This window comes from Heptranchias perlo, chromosome 14 (assembly GCF_035084215.1).
Source record: "Heptranchias perlo isolate sHepPer1 chromosome 14, sHepPer1.hap1, whole genome shotgun sequence".
NCBI classification, from domain to species: Eukaryota; Metazoa; Chordata; class Chondrichthyes; order Hexanchiformes; family Hexanchidae; genus Heptranchias; species Heptranchias perlo.
Genome location: NC_090338.1, coordinates 61,193,106 through 61,217,571, shown reverse-complemented (window position 1 = coordinate 61,217,571; position 24,466 = coordinate 61,193,106). Strand labels below are relative to the sequence as shown.

General features: G+C 44.7%; 1 protein-coding gene across 4 annotated transcripts in view; it reads right to left on the bottom strand.

The window, feature by feature from the left end:
* Nucleotides 1-4,719: 4,719 nt before the first annotated feature.
* LOC137332572 (C-terminal-binding protein 1-like) overlaps nt 4,720-24,466 on the bottom strand; it is a 92,758-nt gene continuing 73,011 nt past the window's right edge. For all 4 annotated transcript variants that reach the window (XM_067996499.1, XM_067996498.1, XM_067996501.1 and 1 more), the window contains 7 exons: nt 21,698-21,842; nt 18,425-18,631; nt 15,415-15,629; nt 13,735-13,865; nt 12,353-12,480; nt 11,482-11,599; nt 4,720-6,392 (listed from right to left, as the gene is read on the bottom strand). In XM_067996499.1, the coding sequence (XP_067852600.1) occupies nt 6,209-6,392; nt 11,482-11,599; nt 12,353-12,480; nt 13,735-13,865; nt 15,415-15,629; nt 18,425-18,631; nt 21,698-21,842 (1,128 nt within the window). In that variant the 3' untranslated portion in view covers nt 4,720-6,208. The remainder of the gene's footprint in view (nt 6,393-11,481; nt 11,600-12,352; nt 12,481-13,734; nt 13,866-15,414; nt 15,630-18,424; nt 18,632-21,697; nt 21,843-24,466) is intronic.

Here is a 24,466-nt window from a genome sequence, read left to right as displayed (position 1 = left end):
GTTCACCCAGCGGTGTGTCACGGGTCTCCCACAGCTTGCTTGATTGGAGTCAGAGAGGAATTTTCCAGAGTTCCCCTGAAGTTGGCTACGGGTTGGTTGTTGTGTTTTTGCTAGCCTTCCCCCCAGCGATTGGCATTACTGGCAGTTGCACCATCTAGTGGATTGGGTGAACATCGATAGATGGAGTCGAGCCTTTAATTGCCCTTCCTTTCTTACATTTGTACACGAGTCTTGCTCAAATCCCAAAATGGGTGAAAGGAATTTGGCAGGGGGAAAAAAAATGCTTCTTCTTTAAGACAGCTGAGGCTTTGTTTAAGGTGTTTTCTCAGCAAATCATGGGTGGGCGGGAGTATAAATAAAAAGCAAGTCCTGAACTGACATGGAATTAAATATACAAAGGGCACAGCTAGCACTTCTACTGCTTCACGAAATCTAAAAGTAGCATTGCCCAACAACTCAACTTTGCAAATAATTCACATGTATTTTGTAAAAATGTCACAATATAACCAAACTATTTTTAATGGCAATACTTTATTAAGCAGCTTTGATGTGCTGATGCAATGTAAAAAGTTCAATTATAGTTTGGTGTATCAATTGCACAAGTGTGTCAGACCAATTATAAGAATCCAGAGATAAGATTTAGCAGTGCACCAAATGTTTTAATTTCTAAATGCTTTAAAAAAAACATTATTTCTCCACCATAAAAAGGTTTCAGATTTCACATGCTGTTTCAGAAAGTGTTCCAGCTCTGCCTTTTCAGCATTAATAAATTTATGCTCTCTTAGAATTAGTTTCATGGAATTAAATAGGCATCTGGGTGTGTGCTACAGGGCTTCCCGAGGGATCTGAGTGAGTCACAACCAAAACACTACTGAACACGCTGGTATTAAATCCTTTTACTGTTCTTTCTTCCAGTTTTGTTTTAAACAATGCCCTAAGGGGGTGCAGTCTGAATTCAAAGGGAGGGTTCACAATGTGCTGTTAAATATTATAAGTAAAATCAGTAGCAGCCTGCTACAAGGCTGTATGAGTTGACAGCGTACCACCTCTCACAAAGTGGCCTTCATTTGTTAACCAGGTCTTTTGAGAGCGTTGATGTCCACGTTCCTAGTGCCTCTTTCTTGCTCCTTTGAACAGGCAGCTGGAGGGGAAAGGGCAGGACGATCGATTTGACAATCAGCACAATATTGAGGAAGACTGACCAGGGGCTTAGTGGAGCATGCAGTCTCCTAAATTTGATAAATGTGCTAACAGCAGTTGGCACCTGTGGAACTGTACCCCAGAGATAAATGATTGAGGTACACAGCCAGGACCATTGGTGCACATTATAAGTAATGTCTGTACTTAAAATACATGGGTCCTTTCCACTATGTTGGTATACAGTAAAAGGCACCAGGAAGTTTAAGGATGATGAACTAGCCGCAAATGTTCAAAATCCTGGAACTCCCTACGTAACAGCACTGTGGGAGTACCTTCACCACATGGACTGCAGCGGTTCAAGAAGGCAGCTGACCACCACCTTCTCAAGGGCAATTAGGGATGGGCAATAAATGCTGGCCTTGCCAGCAACACCCACATCCCACGAATGAATAAAAAAAAAGAAACTAAGAAGCAGAACGTTAGGGTTGCCAACTCTGGTTGGAGGCACTCCTGGAGGTTTGATCATGTGATGTTTTGACCACATGACATCTGATCTCATGACTTCTACAAATGTTATCGTATTTACCATATAAAGCTTGGGTCCCCTGCAGTTGAGTGCCTTTGCTCATGGTTTCGAGCCAGCAGCCATCGTGCAAGAAGTTCAGAGAACCAGGAGGCCACCTGCGAACAAGAGAGGAAACCAAGGGCAGGGGAGGGATTCACAGAGGGGAAACCAGAGATGGGAGGAACTTTGATTCCATCAATAACTAATAGTAACTCACTGAAATAGCACTAAAAAACTCAGGATCCTCTCATAAGCAACGGTAATACACTAATTCACTGATAGTCTATATGTAACTGGTAGTAATAGGTGTAATGCCCCGATATCCTACCTGTAACCGGTAGTAATCCTATAACCCGCTGATATTCAGCCTGAAATCATAGCCAGAAATCCCCTGCACTGCACAAAGTGCAGTCAGATTCCCCAGTTGATGCCACTTTTAATAGGCTCGATCTCTCTCCCTAACTCCGTGGACTCTGGTTTGGACTCAGGTTCCCTGTGAAGGTGACAACTCTGAACTGGGAACCTCAGTCAGAGCCGATCTGTACTTGGACTTCACACGTCAAAACCAGCCAGCACTGACCAACCTAACCAAACTAAGCGCTTGCACAAAGGGCAGCGGGCTCAGTGTTTGGGGCACTTCTCACAGTGCACATTGTCCTAAACTCAACACAGCACCAACATTTCTAAACCATTCCCTGAGCTCAGACTCAGTAAAGGAGAGTTTTCATAGAACTATAGAAAATACAGCACAGGAGGCTGCCATTCGGTTCCTGGGGCTAGAGCTCTCTCCTGTAACCCTCAGATCCTTTTATATTCCTCCTTTTCAAATGTTTATCCTCTTCCCTTTTAAATTAAGTTTTAGTGTCTACCTCAATAGCCACATGTGGTGAAGGATCCCCACGGTCTAATAGCCCTCAGTTCAAGAACCTTCCCCCTTGATTCTTCCAGTGAGAATCCTTGGTTTCTGTTTACTTGTTCCCCATTCACCCACCACTGGAAACAATCTTTCACTATTTACCCACAGTAAGGTCCCCAGGTTTCACACACCCCTTTACTGGCTGCTCCTCTCAGTGCCGTTCCCTCACCACATTGCTGCTGCTGCTCCTGGCTTTGCAGGAAATACTGGTCATCACGCTCACCCCCACTTGAGCTCCAATCTCCTTCTCTTCCCTTGACCTCCCATCCCCACTTTCCCTCGCTATAGTTTTCATTTCCGTCTCCCACTCTCGAGCCCCCATTCCCCATCACTCTCGAGCCCGTTTCCCATTTACTTCCCCCAAGATCCCATTCTCCAACTCTCTCCCCGAGCCCCCATTCCCCAGTCTCCTTCTCACCAAGCCCCCATTCCCCATCTCTTTCTCTCCCCAAAACACCCATTCCTTAGTCTCCAACTCTCTTCCCCCCACAATTTCAGATCCCCCCCCTCCCGACCGTCACGGCTCTCTGCAGTCAGGTCAGGTCATGGAGCGGGGAGGGGAGAGGAGAGGTGCAACGCGACAAGAAATTTAAAGTGCCGATCTCCCAACCTGCTAAAGCCAGTGCTCGGAAGAGGATTTGCTGATCTTTGGAGACTCCTGCCAAAAGCAGGAGGGTTGGGAAACTTACAGGACATAGGCATAAAATTCTATTTGTGCTGTGAAGTGTGACCTTAGCATGAGAAAATCGAAGGTGCCAAAATAACTGGCATAGATTCACCAATAGATGTTTACTCCGTATTTGGTCATCCTGTCTACTGTCACAAATCATCTCTGCGAGCTCCCTAGCTTCTAGGGCAAATGCGCCATCCAGTGCCGGAGAGTTACTGGGTTTGATTCATAATCTGTGCTGAGTTGGGGGGAAGTCAGTAGAGAGAGATGATATTTGGAATCGGCTAGAAAATCCAGACTCGAAAAGACCTCATGGGACAAGATTCCGAGGGTGAAAGTAAAGAAAGATAGAGAATCCACAATTGGCCACAGGATCATTGAGTTGAAAGATTGTCCTGATCACTATCCCTGGCTTCTGCACAATGTGGACACTGGGTGAAGGCAGGATCGAGCTCAGCTCAATCTCCCGCTCCCCAAGTCAAACAATCTGCAAACATTCACCATCACGGCTGACACATGAAAATTGGCCAGCGGCATTCAGCCATCCACCTGCACAAGTTAGCACCTTCAGGAGGGAGTGAGGAGATAACAGAATGGATTTTCTTTTTAAGAGATATATATTTTGGGAAGTAAGTTCAAATCAATTACCCAGATCTGAGTTATATACAAGCACTTCAAGGTCACTCCCAGTTTGCTCACTATTCTGCTGCTTTTCAGCTTGTGCTCCCAACCTCAGCGTAAACGGACATTTCTGCCAGAGGCCTGAACTTCTGTAGTCAGCATTTACAATGCACAAAGGAGGCTGGTGTTTGAGGTGAACACTGCCTAGCTGGTGGGCATTTCACTTACGGATCTCCAGAGCGTTGAGTGGTCAGATGACGTATCTGACCGATTATACTCTCAACTTTCTGGCTGCGGCAAAGAGATCACTTCACCTCAGCACTGAAGTATAAACACATCCCATCTCAAGAAGTGGTTCTGAAGAGAGTGAGAACGGAAGCTGGGATATGTTAAAAAGGAATCTGGATTGATTTAAGATTAAAAAGACACAGCCTTTATGAACCTAATAACCTTTTCCCGTAACCAAAAATGTTTATGTTAGAATCATACAGGAGGCCATCCGGCCCATGCTAGCTCTTTGAAAGAGCTATCCAATCAATCCCACTCTTTCCCCACAGCCCTGCAATTTTTTCCTTTTCAAGTATATTTCCAATTCCCTTCTGAAAGTTACTATTGAACCTGCTTCCACCACTCACTCAGGCAGTGCATTCCAGGATGCATGTTCTAGGACACATAGTTGAGTTTGAACATTTAAAAAAAAAAACAATTTTACATACACATGTTGACTCATGATTATGATCTTTCCCAGATCATAATGAAAATTACTGCCAGCTTCGCATATAACAAAACAACACAGTAACTGCCTGGAAGGTTGTCAAGAGTTTTTTCTTTTTGTTGTTGGTTTTATTAAAATATTTCATACCAATGATTACAGCCACAAACATGATTGTTTCTAACAAAAAAAAATGATCACGGAGCAAGAGGGTGTGAAAGAGAGAGATTAAAAACGTATTCAGCAATCGGACGCTGGGACTCACAGTATCAATGGCCGTAACAGCACAACAAAATGATTCAGGTTGAATTCCTAATCTGGTTTCTACTTCACATTACAACTGACATTATAAATTCTCATTCTAAACGGAGGGAGAAAAAAATAACCTTGGGTTTTTTTTTCCTTTAATGTTAAAAGGTATTTTGTGAAAATTCATGGTGTGAAGATAACACAGTCGCTTCAAGTCCCTTCAGGCGTACTTGATGCAAAGTTCTATTGCTACGTTAGAGTGTGCCAACAGATTTAATGCTTACAGAAGCAGACTCTAAAAACGGGTTTTAAACAAGCTTGTCTGTCCTTTTTTTTAAATTAAGAGATATAAAGCAGAAAGGCCCACCCTTCATTTCCAGAGGAGTCACCTAATTCACTCTCACTACTGTAGTGCTCCATGCAACAACACGCCAAATAAAAGCCCATGTGCTGCTTATTAAATGAAACCCATTTCTAGTCCACAGTGATTGCATCTTTTTTTTTTGGGGGGGGGGGGGGGGGGGCAGAAGACGAGGGGAAAAGGAATGGCAAGGCATGAATGAGCTGGCAGAAGGAACGATAGAATTGACGATGGGGTCCCCGATGGGGGAAGACGAGCCAGAATCGGACTGCCCCACAGTCCTCTCTATTTGGAGAAAGGGGTAGGTGTCTACCCTAGTTTACTGAGTCGCTCTATGAACTTCTCAGGTTGACATGTTTTTATTTAAAATCGGGGGGTGGGGGGGGGGGGGGGAAGCAGAGTGCAGTTTCTGTCCTCGGATGCGATGCATCATCCACCAGATGCTGTAACTGGGAAAACAACAGCTACTCGAGTGGGGCGCCCTGAACCTCTACAGCCGCCATAACAAACAAAGACTCTGAAGGGACTTGGCGCAAGTCACCAAGTAAACCAAGAGAATAAAATCATGAAGTTATTTTTTTTCGCCTGAGAATCTTGTGCACTGACAAAGCATCTCCATATGCAAAAGTAGGAAGTACTGTATATTTTCACTTTTTCTTTTTAAAAAGTATATTCACAGCTAAACAAATCTGTGGCTTCTACAAAACTGTACACAGACAGAGTACATTCATGGCTGACTTGAGGTACTACAAGGTTTTTTTTTCCTTTTCATATAAGGTCACAGAATTACAGGCGTCAATTGGAAATGCAGTAAGACTCCACGCTTTGCTTCTGTTTAACTGCATTAACTACACTTTGTAGTCCCAGTTTTTTTTCTTTTATTTTTTTTGCTGTGAACTTTAGGGCTGCTTCCTGACGGAAGGTTAAAGGTCAAAAGGTGAGGAATGCCATTTCTTTTCTTCTCTTGAGAGCTGCTATTGGTCAGCTGGGATATCTCTGTCGGGTTCCGATTTGGCTGTCTGGCCTGGGGATGGCGTGTGCGAAGGGTGGGCCACTGAAGGCATCCCGTGCTGCATGGGGATGGCGCCCGCTACGATTCCTTCGACTGCTGCTGCTGGGATGCCTGCTGCCGTTACCCCGACCACTCCACTTGGGAACCTGCAATGAATGAAACAACCATTAAGCAAAAGAACCACTCAAACACAGGGGAGCTGAGCTCAGCAACAAAACTGCGTCATTCAAAAGGCAGAGTGCCATAAGCCAGTGTGGGACTAAGCAATACACACCAGCAAGGCTCTCAAGGGGACATTATCTTAAAATTATAACCAAGCCTGTTAAAAGGAAATCCAAGGAAAATTTCTTCACACAAAGAGCTGTGAGAATGTGGGACAGTCCCAAAGCCGTATTAGAAATGGAGAAAGGTGGGAGGAAAACAGAATTGGGATTAAGAAAGACATGCCATGGCTAAGAAAATGTCAGAGGTTCAATGGGCTGATTGAACCTTACATAAGAACAGGAGTAAGGCAATCTGTTCTGAGTTAGTTGATTTCAGATAGGGACATGACACGATAATTGATCTGAGTGTCTCTTGACTAATCAATCCGCCAGACTTTCCATTCCTAATTGCTTCTGGAAAGTGTGAGGATGTTGACTGAAGACAATCAGGTTCAGTGGCCATTCCCCTCCATGACTGAATACTCTGCTGACCTGCACTGTCTAAATTTTCACGTGGACAATGGTTTCTTGGTCAAAGTACTGGAAGACAAGCATGGAGCTGTACTTCAGCAAAAGTGCCTTTGTGATGGGAGGGTTAGGGGTTAAGGAAAATAGAAGGGCGATGGGAAAGCATGCAACAGGGCAAGGAGTTGGAGCTCCCGTACCCAGACCAGACACCTGGTACTTTCCCCAGGAAAGGAGTCACTGGGCTGTTCACCAGCACCTCCTAGAAGCCATGTTATCTGTTTTTAATATAACGGGTCATTGACTGTCTTCCTTATCTCTCTCTCTCTTTTTTTTTTGGGGGGTTGTATATTCAGTGGCCTTTTAGATGACACCTTTCTGTCTGCTCACTGTGATTGCCTTGGCAACGGGCAGTAATCACCAGGCTTTGTTCTGTGATCTTAAAATGCAAAGGATTCGAAATTGTCTTTTCCACACCGCCTGAGGAAGGGGAAAGCCCCCGAAAGCTTGTGGGATTAAAAATAAAATCGTTGGACTATAACTTGGTGTTGTAAAATTGTTTACAATTGTTAACCCCAGTCCATCACCGGCATCTCCACATCATCCTAGAAGCCAGTTAGCTAACACTGGCAGAGGTCGTGGAACAGGTTGCTGGCTCACTCAGCCAGGCGCATGCAGACACAAGAGGAAATGAATAAAGTGGTAACTTTAGTGAATTTCTCTGCTCATCAAGGTAAGAGATGCAAGCTCTGCAAAACGGAACGCTCTTCCACTTTCTGCACCCACTGGCAGCATCAGATATTCCCACCTCCCTGTCGGAGGAATGCACCGTTTCCTGTGTTGCATGGATGACGCCCAGACAGTGCTGTAAACTCACAATCGTAAAAATTTATGGCACAGAAGGCAGCTATTCAGCCCACGGTGTCCGCGCTAGGCGAAAAAGATCTATCCAGTCTAATCCCACTTTCCAGCTCTTGGTCCATAGCTGTATAAGTTACGGCACTTCAAGTGCACATCCAAGTACTTTTTAAATGCAATGAGGGTTTCTGACTCTACCACCTTTTCAGGCAGTGAGTTCAGACCCCCACCACCCTCTGGGTGAAAACATTTCTCCTCAGCTCCCCTCTAATCCTTCTACCAATTACTTTAAATCTATGCCCCCTCGTTATTGACCTCTCTGCTAAGGGAAATAGGTCCTTCCTATCCACTCCATCTAGGCCCCTCAATTTTATACACCTCAATTAAATCTCCCCTCAGCCTCCTCTGTTCCAAAGAAAACAACCCCAGTCTATCCAATCTTTCCTCCTAGCTAAAATTCTCCAGTCCTGGCAACATCCTCGTAAACCTCCTCTGTACCCTCTCTAGTGCAATCACATCTTTCCTGTAATGTGACGACCAGAACTGTACACAGTACTCAAGCTGTGGCCTAACTAGTGTTTTATATAGTTCTAGCATAACCTCCTTGTTCTTATATTCTATGCCTCAGCTAATAAAGGAAAGTATCCCGTATCTAGAAACTCATGCTAAAGGAGCAGCATTAAGTGTGAAGCTTTAACCTAACTCCCATCAGATATGCCCACCAAGATGAGGCACCCTGGGCACAAATCACAAGGGCAACCAAGTTGGCAAATGTCTGTGTAATGGGAGATTTTAACTTCTTGGCTATTCCATGGTCCAACAGTGATCTAGTATTGAGGACAGGACAGCTGAAAGATTTGTAATTATGATAAACAATTATTTCCTTACATATCATGTTAGAGGGGAAACTAGGGGTAATTGGGTACCGGACCTAGTTTTTAGTAGTCACCCTGATGCAGTATCAGACCTCCATGTAGGGGAACACCTGGACAACAGTGACCATGATATTAAATTTAACTTGATCAGCCACACCATGGCTGCTGAAAATTTAATGTTAGTACCAGATTTTGAGCGCGCTAAATTTGCAAAGGTGGCAAATGGCTTGAGTAAGATTGACGGAACAGTCCGACGAGGCAGGGATAATAGTAACACTGAAGAGAAATGGAATGCCTTCAAAATCACCCTTGTACAAAAGGAAGCAGTGTATGTCTCAGGGTTAAAAGAAGGACACATGGTAAAACAAAATTAAATAGGCTAACCGGTCATGGCTAAAGACAAATTAGACTAAAACAGAATTTTTTTAATTATATACAGGTTTAAGCAACTTGCCCACAACCAAACTCAAACTGATGGGCTTGTGGTTTCTTGGTTCTGATTTATTGCCCTTTTAAAATATTTGCATCACATGGGCTTCTCTCCAATCCATGGAACAATCCCAGGTCCCAGCAAGTGATTAAATATATGAACAAGTGGCTCACAGAGCACAGCTCCCATGCAGATACAGTCCTGCCTAGAATTAGGGAGCTCATTTCGGGCTGCTGGCTCTGACTGCAGTCACCTGAGGGTATTCAAAGAAATTGGTAGGGGTTCCACAGGTGGCTGGTCACTAGTGGAGTACCGCAGGGATCGGTGTTGGAGCCATTCCTTTTCACCATCTTTATCAATGATCTGGATGAAGGCACTGAGGAAGCTATCCCCAAGTTTGTGGATAACACAAAGATACGAGTGGGTGTCAGGACCTTAGATGGGAAAAAAAAATACAGATTGCAGGTGGATCAAGATGCAAAGAGAGAATGACCCAAATCAGGTAGGTGTCTTTCAATATACACAAATGTAGCGTTGGTCACTAGGGTAAGGGCAACTCAAAGCATGTTAACACCATGCAGGGTTGCGTGCTCAAAGCTGCTGAGAAAGAGAAAGCCCTGGGGGGGAATTATGGTGCACCAGTCATTGAAGGTCCAAGACGACTTCTGCGAGGTTATTACAAAATCAAGCAGGGTGTTCAAATGTATTGCCAGGACAATTATAAATGAAACTAAAAATACTATTCTATCTCACACCTAGAATGGTGTGTCCAGTTTTGGTCCCTTCACAATGGGGGATATAGAAGCCCTGGGAAAAAGATTCATAAGAGAACCTATAGATTGTTACCTAGTTTAAGGACCCTCAGTTATAAGGATGGACTAACAGATCTGAGGCTTTTTACTTTAGAAACATGTAGACTTCAAGGAAATTTGACTGAGGTCTTTGAAATTATGGAAGGATTAGACTTGGTCCATATGGATTGACTATTCGAGCTGGATAGTTGAGTGAGGACCAGGGGATCAGAGTATAAGTTACATAGGCATAGAACTAGGTTAGATGCTAGGAGGTACATCTATTCGTGGAGTGGTCTACCTCTGAAACAAGTTGCGGACATGTAGTGAGTGCGGAATTGCTGCAAGCATTCAAAAAGGGTGCATGGTGAGTGAGAGAGTGGGCAAGATATTTATACATAGAAGGTAGGTGGGACATTGGGGTTTGTCTCATCCAGTCACAATGGTCGCCCTGGAACTTGCTTAACTACCTATGAGGGGGTCAGAGGAATTTTCCAGAATATTTTCATAAATTGGCCCAAAGTTTTGTGCTTACTTTTTTGCCTCTCCCATGAGACTGCATTGGTACACGAGGGATGGGGATGATAGTGTGCAGAAGTTACATGATGCTGGAATGGCACAGGCTCGAGCAACCAGCTAGTCTTCACAGGTCCTTTTTCATACATTTGTATGTTGGGACCCAGACTGACTGTGGCTAGCTAGTGCTGCAATATTTAACAAGTCCCCCAGTTAAACCCTCTAACCCAGTGCTGTAGTATTTAACGGGTTTTCCAATGAACCCAGTGTTGCAGTTTTTAAAAAGATTCTCCAGGTAAATCCCATAACCCTTTTCATACAAAAGGTAGTGGAAATCTGCAACACTCTCTCCCAAATGGCTGTGGATGCTGGGCCAATTGAAATTTAAGGCCGAGATCAATAGATTTCTGCTAGGTAAGGATATCAAGGGACATGGAGCAAAGACAGGTAAATGGAGTTGAAGTACAGATTAGCCATGATATAAATCAATGGTGGAACAGACTTGAGGGGCTGAATGGCCCATGTAACCCAGTGCTGAGGTGTATAACACCCAGGCCAGTTATGGCAGAAATAAATCTAATATTTTTGTTAGCAAAACGAGATTGAAAGGAAACGCTGAGCACAGAGGTTCATGTGTTACAGGTTTTTTTATATCTCAGTTTTTGCAATAATTAGCATGATCACCTGGGATATACACAGCCCCATGCTCATGATACCCAAGATGGAACACTCTAGTCACGTAACATGATCTGCAATTGCATAAAACACTAAACACAGCAGATCCACTATGACAGTCCCTCCCTAAACCCCTCCCCCCTCCTCAAGACACACCTCTTTGACCGAGGTTTTGGTCGTCTCTCCCCAATATCTTTTTCTTTGGCTTGGCGTCCATTTTAGTTTGACTACACCTCTGGGAAAGGCCTCGGCAATGCTTTTCTACATTAAAAGAGCTACATAACTGCAAGTTGTGGTTGATGTTGACACAAAGACAGACAGAATCTACGGAGCAGTTCAGCAGGCTCTATCCAGGCTTCAGAGCAATGAGAACTTGCAGCCAGTTGTCTCATTAGGAACACACCATCAGGTCCCTTTCCTACCTGTAAGCAGCTCCATTCAGCTCGGGATGTACGGCCACAGGGTCGATGCCAGTCCACTGAGCAGCTGCTGCCAGATACTCTTTGTTCACACAGTTTTTCAAGGTATCCGGAATGCGGCCTGTGGAGAAGCAGAGAATACAACCAATACTGCAGCGGTCAAGTCAGTATCTGGGCAAACAAGGTCTCTAACTCACGGGGCATGGCAGAGCAGCGGGTCAGTACTCTGAGGTGCCGTCAATAGGACACAGGTTTATGGGTTGAAATCACATTGTATGGCATTGGTAACTAGTGTACTCAGATGAAGTTCCCAGATCTGCAGTTTTAATTGAGTAACACCTTTATTAAAATACTGGGCAGAGGAATTTCATGCAAAATTGTTAACACACAAGTTACTAATAAATGCAGTCGGTTTGCAACAAGTCTCCAATAAGACGTGACAATGTCAGCCACCGGCTACTGCTGTTTCAAAATTGCCAGTGACATGAAAGGCTACGAGGCAAGGAAATATAATCAATACCCTTCTGCACTGCAAGAGCAGACTTTTGGCAAAGCTTGTGCTGTACTCTTTTTCTACCAGTGGGTGGCACAAGTACACTTTGCACGCTGACAGCAAAGCACACGACTGTCCTCTTATGGCAGAGTAGGTACTTTGTTGAATGGCTCAACACAAGTGATCGTACCTAAAGTAATCGATTGTGTCAGGGCTTTGTAACACTGGTCACAAATGTAGTGAAGACAGACTTATCATTCAGGTAGTATCCCAGCACTAACACTGCAAACTTTAGCTCTGGACCCACCCTGTTCCGCTCAACCTTTCTTTCCCCCTCCTGAAGGCATTAATGTCCTCATACGAGATTCAGCGACACAGTACCTGTGATAGCTCTGCGGATCTCTCGAGCCGCCTCCTCTCGCACCTCAATTGAAGCCTGCTCGCTGTACCATGCCGTGTGCGGGGTGCAGATAAGGTTTGGTGCATCCTTCAGGGGTCCCTGACTAAAGCTGGAAAACAAAGAATAAATTATAAAAAGAAATAGAAATCTGATAAAATGGACAGAAAAATCATCAGTATTCATAAAGAGAAAAGGCAGGCAACATTTTGAGGGTACAGGTCAGTTTTGACGACCAAAATGTTAACTGTCATTTCCCCCCTCCCCTTTTTCCAGATGCTGACGGACTTGATTTGTATTTCCAGAATTTTCTTTTGATTTCAGTAACACAGTCACAATTTCACATTATAGACATGTGCACAGCTGTGGAGACAGAGGGGTCACCTTGTGGAAACTCAAGTCCATTACTGGCTCTCACCCAGACCAGCCCGTCACTGATGTTAACCCTCACCATAAATTTCAAATTGGAAACCTTTCCCATCCTGCCAAGTTCGAAACCCCGAGTTTTCTTCCTTTGCCCCTCTCCTCTCCTGAAGGCAGAAACTAGTGCTGGAGTACAGATCCAAGCTGCCCTCTAGTACCTAGCTCAACTAGAAATTCATTGTACATTACACAGATAGAGAGTGTTAGTACACTATTCAACTATGGAGTGCATCAGTGCCAAGCCTGATCCTGTCCTTAATAAAGCGCTACACTATTTTTATACGTATACGATATCAAACCCTCAGGAATATGTATTAAAAAAAATGAATTCCTACAAGACGCTCGATGGCGATTTCAAGTAGAGACTTTTGTTCTAATGGGCAAACATATCTCAAATGGGGAAACATCTCTTGTTTTAAGCAGGCATTTCTGCAGACAGCTTCTACACCTCACTCAGGCACACAAGACTGCATATTTACACAGCTACACGCCATCATTCTCACAGACTACTTATATTTACACTGCTACACACCATCATTCGCAGGCTGCTTGTTTACACACTGCTACACACCATCATTCTCGGCTCAGACTGCTTGTGTCTACACTACTACACACCATAGTCAAACTGCTCATGTTTACACTGTCATACACCATCGTTCTCATGGACTGCTCGTGTTTACACTGGTACACACCATCATTCACAGACTGCTTGTGTTTACATTGCTACACACCATCATTCTCAGCTCAGTCTGCTTGTGTCTACACTGCTGTACACCATAGTTAAACTGCTCACATTTACACTATCATACACCATTGTTCTCATGGACCACAATACAATGCAAAGAAACAAAACAAGCATACTGACCTGACTGACAGACAAACACTTGATAAACGCCGCCCCCCCCCACTCCTTTTGAAAGTCACCCTACCTGTGTTACCTCACCTGAAAGGTTCTGATTCGTGAACGTCTAAAGCTGCCCCTCGTATCCGTCCATCTTTCAGCGCCTGGGCCAACGCTTTCTCGTCCACCAGCCCCCCTCGTGCTGTGTTCACCAGGAATGCCCCCTGACGCATCTGTGGGTCAGAGTCATAATATTAGTAACAGAGAGCATGAGCATGCTCCCTCAACAAAGCTTTACACCTGAAGGGCCGCCCTGATAAATCAGATATAAAATAGGTCCATGAATTAATTTAACATAAAATGAAGTAACTGATTAATAGTGCCAACTGGTAAGGTACACTAACGTACTGGAATATACAATGGAGACAGGATTTTCCGGTAATGTAAAGATTACTGCTCAATAAACCAGGTGTTACAATCAATCCACTTCTGTGAAAGTCCTTATGCATCCAATGACACCAAGTAGTTATCATCTGAACCGACAGCTAGTATCAGCAGGAGTGACCCAAACAGAATTATAGCCACTCATAAAATTGAGACTGCGCTTATAAAGAATTAGCTGCAAACAAGAGGGAGCAATTTACACAACATAATCTAATCTCTATCCAATTAGCCGATTTGGCAATCAATCCAATTTTCAATTAGCTGATTTGCCAATTCATCGAGTATTCAATTAGCTGATTTCGACAATCTATTGTCTATTACTAAAAATAGTTGTCATGACTCATGGGTGTTAAGATAATTATGTGAGAAGGGAATAGAAGCATATGTTGATAGGGTTTGATGAAGGAGGATGGGAGGAGGCTCATGTGGAGCATAAACACCGGCATGGACTTGTTGGGCCGAACGTGAGCCTCCTCCCATTAGCTGTCCGCCAGTACTCTGGCACTATTCCTTTTTCTAATGAATTTTTATATATATGTAACAGTGCCTCTGCTATCTCTTCCCTAACTTCTTTTAATATGCACAGATGCAATCCATCCAGGCCACAGGTTTTATCCTCTCTAAGTTTGGTTAATTTATTAATTATCTACCCCCCTTTCTATCTTAAATGTCTCCACATGTTTTTTGATCTTTTCTTCTAATATCCTGCCCACCTTGTTAGTCTCCCTGGTAAATACTGAGGCAAAGTAATTATTCAATATTTCTGCCATTACCTGTAAGTTTATCTTGTGCATCCCTTAGTGACCCTATCCCTATCCTGATTTTTCTTTTGTTACTTACGTGTCTGTAGAATACTTTTATTTCTTTTTATATTCCTTGATAGATTCATTTCACAGTTCCTCTTTGCCTTCCTAATTGTTTGCTTGACTCCTTTCCTAACCTCTTCATATTCCCTTCATGCTCTCCTTTGTTTTCTATAATATTTAGTGTATGCCTTTTTCTTTAGTTTCAATTTTGCCCGTACCTCTGTTCATCCACGTGTCTCATTATTGGTTAGTTAGTTCATGTTTTTCAGCGGATTATATTTCTCCTGGACTCTATTGATCTCAGTTTTAAATATTTGCACTGCTGTTCTATCTCGGTCAATATTTTTTTTCCAGTTTATTTTCCCTCGTTCCATTCTCATACCCTCAAAATCAGCTTTTTTCAATTTATTGCTTTGGTTTTTGTTTTACTTATGTCCTCCTCAATCTTTATCTTAAACCATATTATGAATTAAGTAGTTATTTTGAGTGACTTGCTAATGCAGTAACCCACAAGACCCTGCCCCTTCTCTACCTGTTTGATGGTGAAGTCATTGATGAGGTGGTGATTGTGCTCATTCAGGCTGCAGTGCAGGGTCACACAGTCACTGTGAACCAGCAGGTCCTGTAAGGTGCTTATTCTCTGGAGACCAAGTGACTTCTCCACTCCGTCTGGCAGGTACGGATCATAGAAAATCACATTAAATCCAAACGTTTTTGCCCGCAAAGCCACTGCCTGACCAACACGGCCTGCAAGAGAAAAAGGTCATAAGATATTTTTTCCCCTCGTCTGTATCAGAAACAAATACCACTCCCCCTTGATGTCTAAATCGGGGTGATGTGGTGGTGGGGGGCAAGTAAATGAAAATACCAGTCATTGCTCCTAATCGCTATCCATTGATCACAGCTGGAGACCGAGTATGCAGCCGAGGGCAGGACAGGCTGACTGGTCAGAACACCCCGCTGCCGAGGTGGTCTGCATCCTTGCTGTCTAACCACTGTTTTTCTTCTACTAGGCACCTGGGCTGTTGGAGCCTGCTCTGCCAGTGTTTCATGCTTCTGTTTCTACCTGCCAATCCCCCACCCCTTTAAACTATTCACAACTTCTGCGTCTTGAATGTATTACATTGAGCCTACAGCACAGAAACAGGGCATTCAGCCCAACTGGACTATGCCGGCGTTTATGTTCCACACGAGCTTCCTCCAACTCTACTTCATCTAATCCTATCACCATAGAGACTTTGATTTCTCTCTATGCCTCTTATTGTCTCATGTTAATATCACATCTGTCATTTAATCATCTCTTACTTTACACTTAAGCACTTTACAGGTCATTCTATTTCTTCTATTTCTATTCAGGGGAATGGGAGGAGCGGGGGGTCTTTTCCCCTTCTCCTTTCCCATTGTTCTGTTCCTTTTTAAATGCTGTCAGTCAGTAATGTCTTCCAGCTTTGACAAAGATTCCACACCCAAAACATCAACTCATCTGGGAACTATGGCTTTGATTTAGAAAAAAGACTTGCATTTATATAGAGGCTTTCACGACCCCAGGACATCCCAAAGCGCTTTACAGCCAATTAAGTACTTTAGAATTGTGGTCACTGTTATAATGTAGGAAACGTGGCAGCCAATTTGAGCACAGCAAGCTCCCACAAAGAGCAACGAGATAATCTGCTTTAGTGATGTTTGTTGAGGGATATATATCGGCCAGGACACCGGGGCGAACTCCCTATGTCATTTTCAAATAGTGCCATAGGATCATTTATGTTGAAAGGGCAGACGGGTCCTCGGTTTAACGTCTCATCCAAAGGACAGCACTTATGACAGTGTCAGCCTAGATTTTGGGCTCAAGTTTCTGGAGTGGGACTTGAACCTACAATCTTCTGACTCAGAAGCGTGACTACTACTACTGAGCCACGGCTAACAGCATCAATAGAAATGCTACTGCAATACAGGCCACATGGTTCCAGGTTAGACTCCTGGTGTGTACTCAGTTCAATTTTTTAAAAATTCGTTCATAGGATGTGGGAGTCGCTGACAAGGCCAGCATTTATTGCCCATCCCTAATTGCCCTTGAGAAGGTGGTGGTGAGCTCAACACTATGCTACAATCAGCCTCAGCGCCACTTGACCAGAGGGGGGGAAAAGAAGAAAAATAATCAGCCAGAGTTCTTGTTCCTGATAGTTATCCAGTGCTCCCTTATGGAAAGGGCACATGTGTACATATTAGGTGAGAATAGAATCATAAGAAATAGGAGCAGGAGTAGGCCAATCGGCCCCTCGAGCCTGCTCCGCCATTCAATAAGATCATGGCTGATCTGATCCTAACCTCAAATCTAAAGAACACAAGAAGTAGGAGCAGGACCCGGCCACTCAGCCCCTGGGCCCGCTCCGCCACCCACAGGGCATTGACCGATCCGAACTCAGCTTCATGTCTACTTCATCTAATCCTATCACCATAGAGACTTTGATTTCTCTCTATGCCTCTTATTGTCTCATGTTAATATCACATCTGTCATTTAATCATCCTGCCTGCTCCCCGTAACCCCTAATTCCCTTTACTTCTAGGAAACTGTCTATTTCTGTTTTAAATTTATAGAATGATGTAGCTTCCACAGCTTCCTGGGGCAGCAAATTCCACAGACCTACTACCCTCTGAGTGAAGAAGTTTCTCCTCATCTCAGTTTTGAAAGAGCATCCCCTTATTCTAAGATTATGCCCCCTTGTTCTAGTTTCACCCATCCTTGGGAACATCCTTACCGCATCCACCCGATCAAGCCCCTTCACAATCTTATACGTTTCAATTAGATCGCCTCTCATTCTTCTGAACTCCAATGAGTAAAGTCCCAATCTACTCAACCTCTCCTCATATGTCCACCCCCTCATCCCCGGGATTAGCCGAGTGAACCTTCTTTGTACTTATCAAGTTCAATTGCTGACTGACACTCACTGCCCAGGCTCACACACGAAGAATGGCAATTTGGAAGTACTGGAAGGCTGCCAACGACCACAGAGCTAGCCATGAGTTCGCACCAACGGTAACATAGTAGTTATGTTACTAGACTAGCAGTCCAGAGGCACGGACTAATAATCCGGAGACATGAGTTCAAATCCCGCCCCGACAGCTGGGGAATTTAAATTCAGTGAAATAAAATTTTAAAATCTGGAATTTACCATCTTTAGTTATCGTGACCATGAAATGACCGATTGTCGTAAAAACCCATCTAGTTCACTATTGTCCTTTAGGGAAGGAAACCTGCTGCCCTCATCTGGTCTGGTCTATTTGTGACTCCAGACCCGCAGCAATGTGGTTGATTCTTAACTGCCTTCTGAAATGGCCTAGCAAGCCACTCAGTTGTGCTCACCACCACCTTCTATGGGCAATAAATGCTGGCCTTGCCAGCGACACCCACATTCCATGAATGAATAAAAAAAAAGCTAGTCATGAGTTCACACCAATGACCACAGAGAAAAACTAGGGCCGGGGGAAGAGGGAGGAATACTTGTGCAGCTCTCACAGGGTTACGCCGTGTCTGCCCAACATACCCAAGCCAATGATGCCTAGAGTCTCTCCACGGATTCGGGCTGCTCCTGCCGCTACCTCTCTGATCTGTTCAACGCTTGACACCCTTGTCCCCTCTCGCAAGGCCTGGTGGAGCCACGTTGACCGTCTGTAAAGGTTTAATATGTGACATAGTGTCGAGTCTGCCGTTTCCTCCACCGACGATGAGGGAATGTTACACACTGCAATCCCTATAACGTGGAAGAAAGGAAGCTGTGAATTAAGCATTACCACTAAATGCCCATTACCCTGCCAGTTATCAGATTACTGTATTCCCTTTCAATGTTATTCATCAGGTCAACTTCACAGTCATTATTACTTGGGCTGGTAAAAATGCCATCAGGTGGTTTTGACAAATCTTTGTAATTCAAGCTAAGGTATGTCAGAGCTGGGGGAATGAACACCTTTTCATTTTGGCATCTAGTATTTGCATCAACCACATCCAAGTAAATATACGGGAGGTTAGATGCAGATCTGAGCTCCATCTACTCTATAACATCAAGCATTCCTAAGTAACGTGCTGTACGGGTTACACACAATGTAATGCTCCATCTACATTGCCCCAAACAGGTCAAGTACAGGATCGGTTGGGTAAGGAGCAGCCACCAGGCTGGGAGCTCGGCTATCCAGCCTGCAAAGACAAAGCTGGGATGCAAGCCCCTCCCTCCCTGCAGTGTTGCTGCTGCTCCAAATACATAGATGTTACAACATGAAAATAGGCCACTTAGGCCAACCAGTCAGTGTCTGCATATGCCTGCCAAGCAAGCAAATAGTTCTAATTACATTTTACCTGCGCTGCTCCCATACCTCTTCCAACCCCTTTTCCTTCATCCATCTATCCATTCAGCCACTAACCCTGGAAGCGAATTCCACAGCCTCTCAACTTTCTGTGGAACAAATTTCTCCTTCTTGACATTTCAACTACTGGAAACATTCTCCTTCTATCTACCCTGCCCCATCCTTTCAGAATTTTAAATACTTCTATTACATCGCCCCATAATCGGCACTGTTCTAATGAAAAGAGACCCAAATTCTCTTTTTTTGTATTTGTATTTCCTCATACCAGGCAGCATCCTAGTGAATCTGTTGTACCCTACTGAATGCTGTTGCAGTGGGCAGGAATTTTTACAACATCAAGAGACAATGTCACCTCAAACTGGGTAGGGAGAGGGGAGGTGACGAGCCAAGAGTTAAAGCATCAAAACGACGTGATAAATTTAAGAAACCCTAGACAGTCACAAATAGGTTTCTGGTGGTGATATTCTAGTTTTCTGTGCATCCATTAGGTTCCACAATTAAACAAAGTAAACATCCCACATCCCTCATTACAGCCTTGGTCCAAACACGGACAAGAGAGCTGAATTCCAGGTGAGGTGAGAGTGACTGCCCGTAATATCAAAGCAGCATTTGACTGAATGTGGCACCAAGGAACCCTAGTAAAATTGAAGTCAATGGGAATCAGGAGAAAACTCTCCAGTGGCTGGAGTCATACCTAGCACAAAGGAAGATGGTAGTGGTTGTTGGAGGCCAATCATCTCAGCCCCAGGACATTGCTGCAGGAGTTCCTCAGGGCCATGTCCTAGGCCCAACCATCTTCAGCTGCCTCATCAATGACCTTCCCTCCATCATAAGGTCAGAAATGGGGATGTTCGCTGATGATTGCACAGTCCCATTCGCAACCCCTCAGATAATGAAGCACCCGAGCCCGCATGCAGCAAGACCTGGACAATATCCAGGCTTAGGCTGATAAATGACAAGTAATGTTCGTGCCAGGCAATGACCACCTCCCCATGACATTCAAAGTCATTACCATTGTCGAATCCTTCACTATCAACATCCTGGGGGGGGTCACCATTGACTAGAAACTTAACTGGACCAGTCACATAAATAATGTGGCTACAAAAGCAGGTCAGAGGCTGGGTATTCTGTGGCGAGTGACTCACTTCCTGACTCCCCAAAGCCTTTCCACCATCTACAAGGCATAAGTCAGGAGTGTGATGGAATACTGTCCACTTGCCTGGATGAGTGCAGCTCCGACAACACTCAAGAAGCTCAACACCATCCAGGACAAAGCAGCCCGCTTGATTGGCACCCCATCCACCACCCTAAACTTTCACTCCCTTCACCACCGGTGCACCGTGTGTACCATCCACAGGATGCACTGCAGCAACTTGCCAAGGCTTCTTCGACAGCACCTCCGAAACCCACGACCTCTACCACCTAGAAGGACAAGGGCAGCAGGCACACGGGAACACCTGCACGTTCCCCTCTACGTCACACACCATCCCAACTTGGAAATATATCGCTGTTCCTTCATCGTCGCTGGGTCAAAATCCTGGAACTCCCTAGCACTGTGGGAGAACTTTCACCACATGGACTGCAGCGGTTCACCACCACCTTGTCAAGGGCAATTAGGGATGGGCAATAAATGCTGGCTTTGCCAGCGACGCCCACATCCCAGGAACAAATAAAAGCAAAAGGCTCCGAAAGCCTTGTCAGGTGCTTGAATGCTGCTTGTTCAATTTGATGACGATGGCGGTCTGTGATATTGGTGCTCATTAAGGGGCAGTGTACTGCTAGAATATAGATGTCCAAGTCTGACCAGCATGGATATTTCCATACAATAATCCAAGTGGTTGGACTATAACAACAGACTGCAGCTAGTAACAGGTTTAGCTGCACCATGCTGACATTTCCAGGCATTCTATCCAAAGCCTTACACTAGCCAAGAGGACTTGCAGTTGACCTGCTCCAAGGTACTAAAATGAATTGTGTAAGTGGTACCTGGTCAAACTTTGATATTAAGTCTTCCCTTCCCTATTGGGAATCCCCTCATTCCCTCTCTGAACAGTGCAGCTAGATCTAGAACTCAGTCAGGCCGAAACTGAGGACAAAAAGCCACCTCTCACCATTGAGGTACGACATGGAGCTCTAGTATGCTACCCCAATGTGATGGGAAAGTCGGTGCTTTACAGGAGAACAATTTACACAGCAGCAGGATAGCTGGCAAGCCACAATAATCAATAAACAGATAATCCAAAAAATATTTGGTACACTCAACAATCCTCAGATACGTTGAACAGAACAAGCATCTGCTGTCCAGACCGCAATGCGACGTTAACAAGAAGTGGCCATCAGCCACCACACGACCGCAGAGAGATCACTACAGCAGCACAGCGGTCTGGTAATCAACGTTTATCTTTTAGTCGGCTCAATTCTCGCTGCTCTCTAAGTGGACCGCAGCCCCAATCCCTTACCCAAATCCGCAGCCGATTTAATGTCGACGTTGTCGTAACCACTGCCGATCCGGACGATAATTCGAAGTGCTTTGAATTTCTCGAGGTCCTCTCGTGTTAACGTAATGGTGTGGTACATCAGGGCGCCTACTGCTTCATTCAGTACCTGCGATAGAGAGAGAGAGTCCAATCAGCTTGGAATCACTTTCTTCACGTACAACTAAGTGAGCACAGCGCTCATAGTTCCCTCTACAGTCTATGCATGAATTCACAGTCACTTTCACCCAAAAAAAATCTGAATTATCCAGTAGTACGAATTAAACAACTTTAATTAAACGGCACAGGAGGGTGTTTTTTTTGTTGCACAATTTGAATTAAAAGATAATTCGAAATATGCAACTTCACCATATAGTATCCTATCAAAGCACAACACGAGATTGACATAGGTGTAAAGCTTTTTCTACATTGTCCCATCAAGCATTCACAGCTTACGTACTGTATGGTTTAAATGTAAAGTTCTCTAAGTGCCCCCAACAAGCACACCCGGGTCAGTACAGCACAGGTCACATGCAGAGTAAGAAGTGATTTCCCATACCCCGCTCAGAATTGGACTGCATCAACAAAAGCACCAGCTCTTGCTGGGCGCAATTCTAAAGGCACAAGACACTCTCCTGCAATTTGCCCAAACGGACTCTCTGGGGGTAATTTTAATCCCTCTGGAGGGCCGGGGGTGGGGGGTTTGAAAATGTAAAACTGGCAAACCCAACCCGCCTATAATACTTTCCGGTTTTTTTTTTAAACAGAGGCAGGTAACGAGCCTACTTTCCAGAGGTGGGTCAGTCGTTAAAATATTTTATTGAGATTGCTTGCCTCAAATTTAACCTCTGTTTCACATTTATCTCCGGGGGACCGGGTTTTCCAGGCCTCAGGAAACCCGGCAGCTGAAGGGAGGAGAGAACGGCTGGATGGAACAGGTCAGTGCCTTTCCAGCGCTGCTTGTGGGCCAGGAGGAGCAGGAGTGCTCCCCCTGACCCACCAAGCTACCCTGTAAACCACCCCGTGATCCAACCCCCTCCCGCAATCGGACCCCTGATGTCCAACTCACCTCCCACCGGTGTCCAACTACCCCCCCACCCCGACGTCAGACATAAATACAAGAGTCACGCCCAATAATTCTTCCCTTGCAGATCAGTCCCAGTTAAATATAATGGAGGAACCTGGTCCCAATCAGTGCAGATATACTAAAAGGTTAGGTTTAAAATTATGCCAACTGTACAAGATGCTCAAGGCCAGCAGGAATATATTTCTTAACTACAGGTTAGTGCCATCGAATAGCAGACAGCCTGACTGCTAACACTTTCTGCCAGAGTGTGGAAAATGTGCTGATTTTTTTTGAACAGACAGTTTACAATACTGGATGATGCAACAGTGGTAACAGAGGAAAACTAAGGCTGGAGTTATACTGTAGTCAATACTGTCAGTTTGGCTCAGTTGGCAGCACACATCTCGAAGGATAAATAAACTTGCTTTAATAGTGTACAAATGCAAACTACTGCAGATGCTGGAAATCTGAAATAAAAAAAAGAAACTGCTGGGAAACACTCAGCAAGTCAGGCAGCATTATGTGGAGAAAGAAATAGAGTAGACGTTTTAGGCCGATGACCCATCAGAACTGCTGAAACATTAATCCTGTGTGATCTTGGTGTGCAAAATGGCTGCTGTGCTTATCTACTTGATGGTCACTACATTTTAAATTAATTAATTGCAGGTGTAATAGTTCGAGCTGTTCCTCAGAGAAATGATAATGTGCTACATGAATGCACGTCTCTTCTTTTTAAACTCAAACTGGTGTGAACCTCATGCCCTCTCAGAACTCATCTCGTCCATGAAACCCACCTCCTGCTCCCTCAACCCTATTCTCACCAAACTGCTGACTACCCAACTTTCCTTCCTGGCCCCATTATTAGGTTTCCTCTCCTCTAGTACTGTCCCTCTCCCTTTCAAACTACTGCCCCATCTCCAACCTCCCATTCCTCTCCAAAGTCCTTAATGTGTGTGGCCTCCCAAATCTATGTCCATCTTTCCTGCAACTCTATATTTGAACCTCTCCAATCAGGTTTCAACCACTGCCACAGCAGTGGAACAGCCCTTATCAAAGTCACAAATGATCTCCTACGTGACTGTGACCATGGTGCACTGTCCCTCCTCATCCTTCTCTACCTTTCTGTAGCCTTTGACATGGTTGACCACACCATCATCCTCCAATGCCTCTCCTCCGTCATCCAGCTGAGTGGGACTGCCCTCACCTGATTTCATTCTTATCTATCCAGTCGGAGCCAGAGAATCACCTGTAATGGCTTCTCTTTCCGCTCCTGAACAGTTACCTCTGCAGTCCTCAAGGATCTATCCTTGGCCCCCTCCTATTTCTCATCTACACGCTGCCCCTCAGCAACATCATCCGAAAACACGTCAGGTTCCACATGTACGCTGACGCCACCCAGCTTTACCTCACCACCACCTCCCTTGACCCTGCCACTGCCTCTGATGTCATCTGACATCCAGTATTAGATGAGCAGAAATTTCCAACGTTCCCTCGCCACCGACTCCATCCTCCTCCATGGCCTCTGAGGCTGAACCACAATGGACCAGTGTCCTTATTGACCCTGAGGTGAGCTTCCGACCCCATATCCTCTCCATCATCAAGACCGCCTATTTCCACCTTCGTAATGCAATGCATCAGCAACCATAGAGAGGCACAAGGATTCTCCATATTCATAACATTCTTTCAAC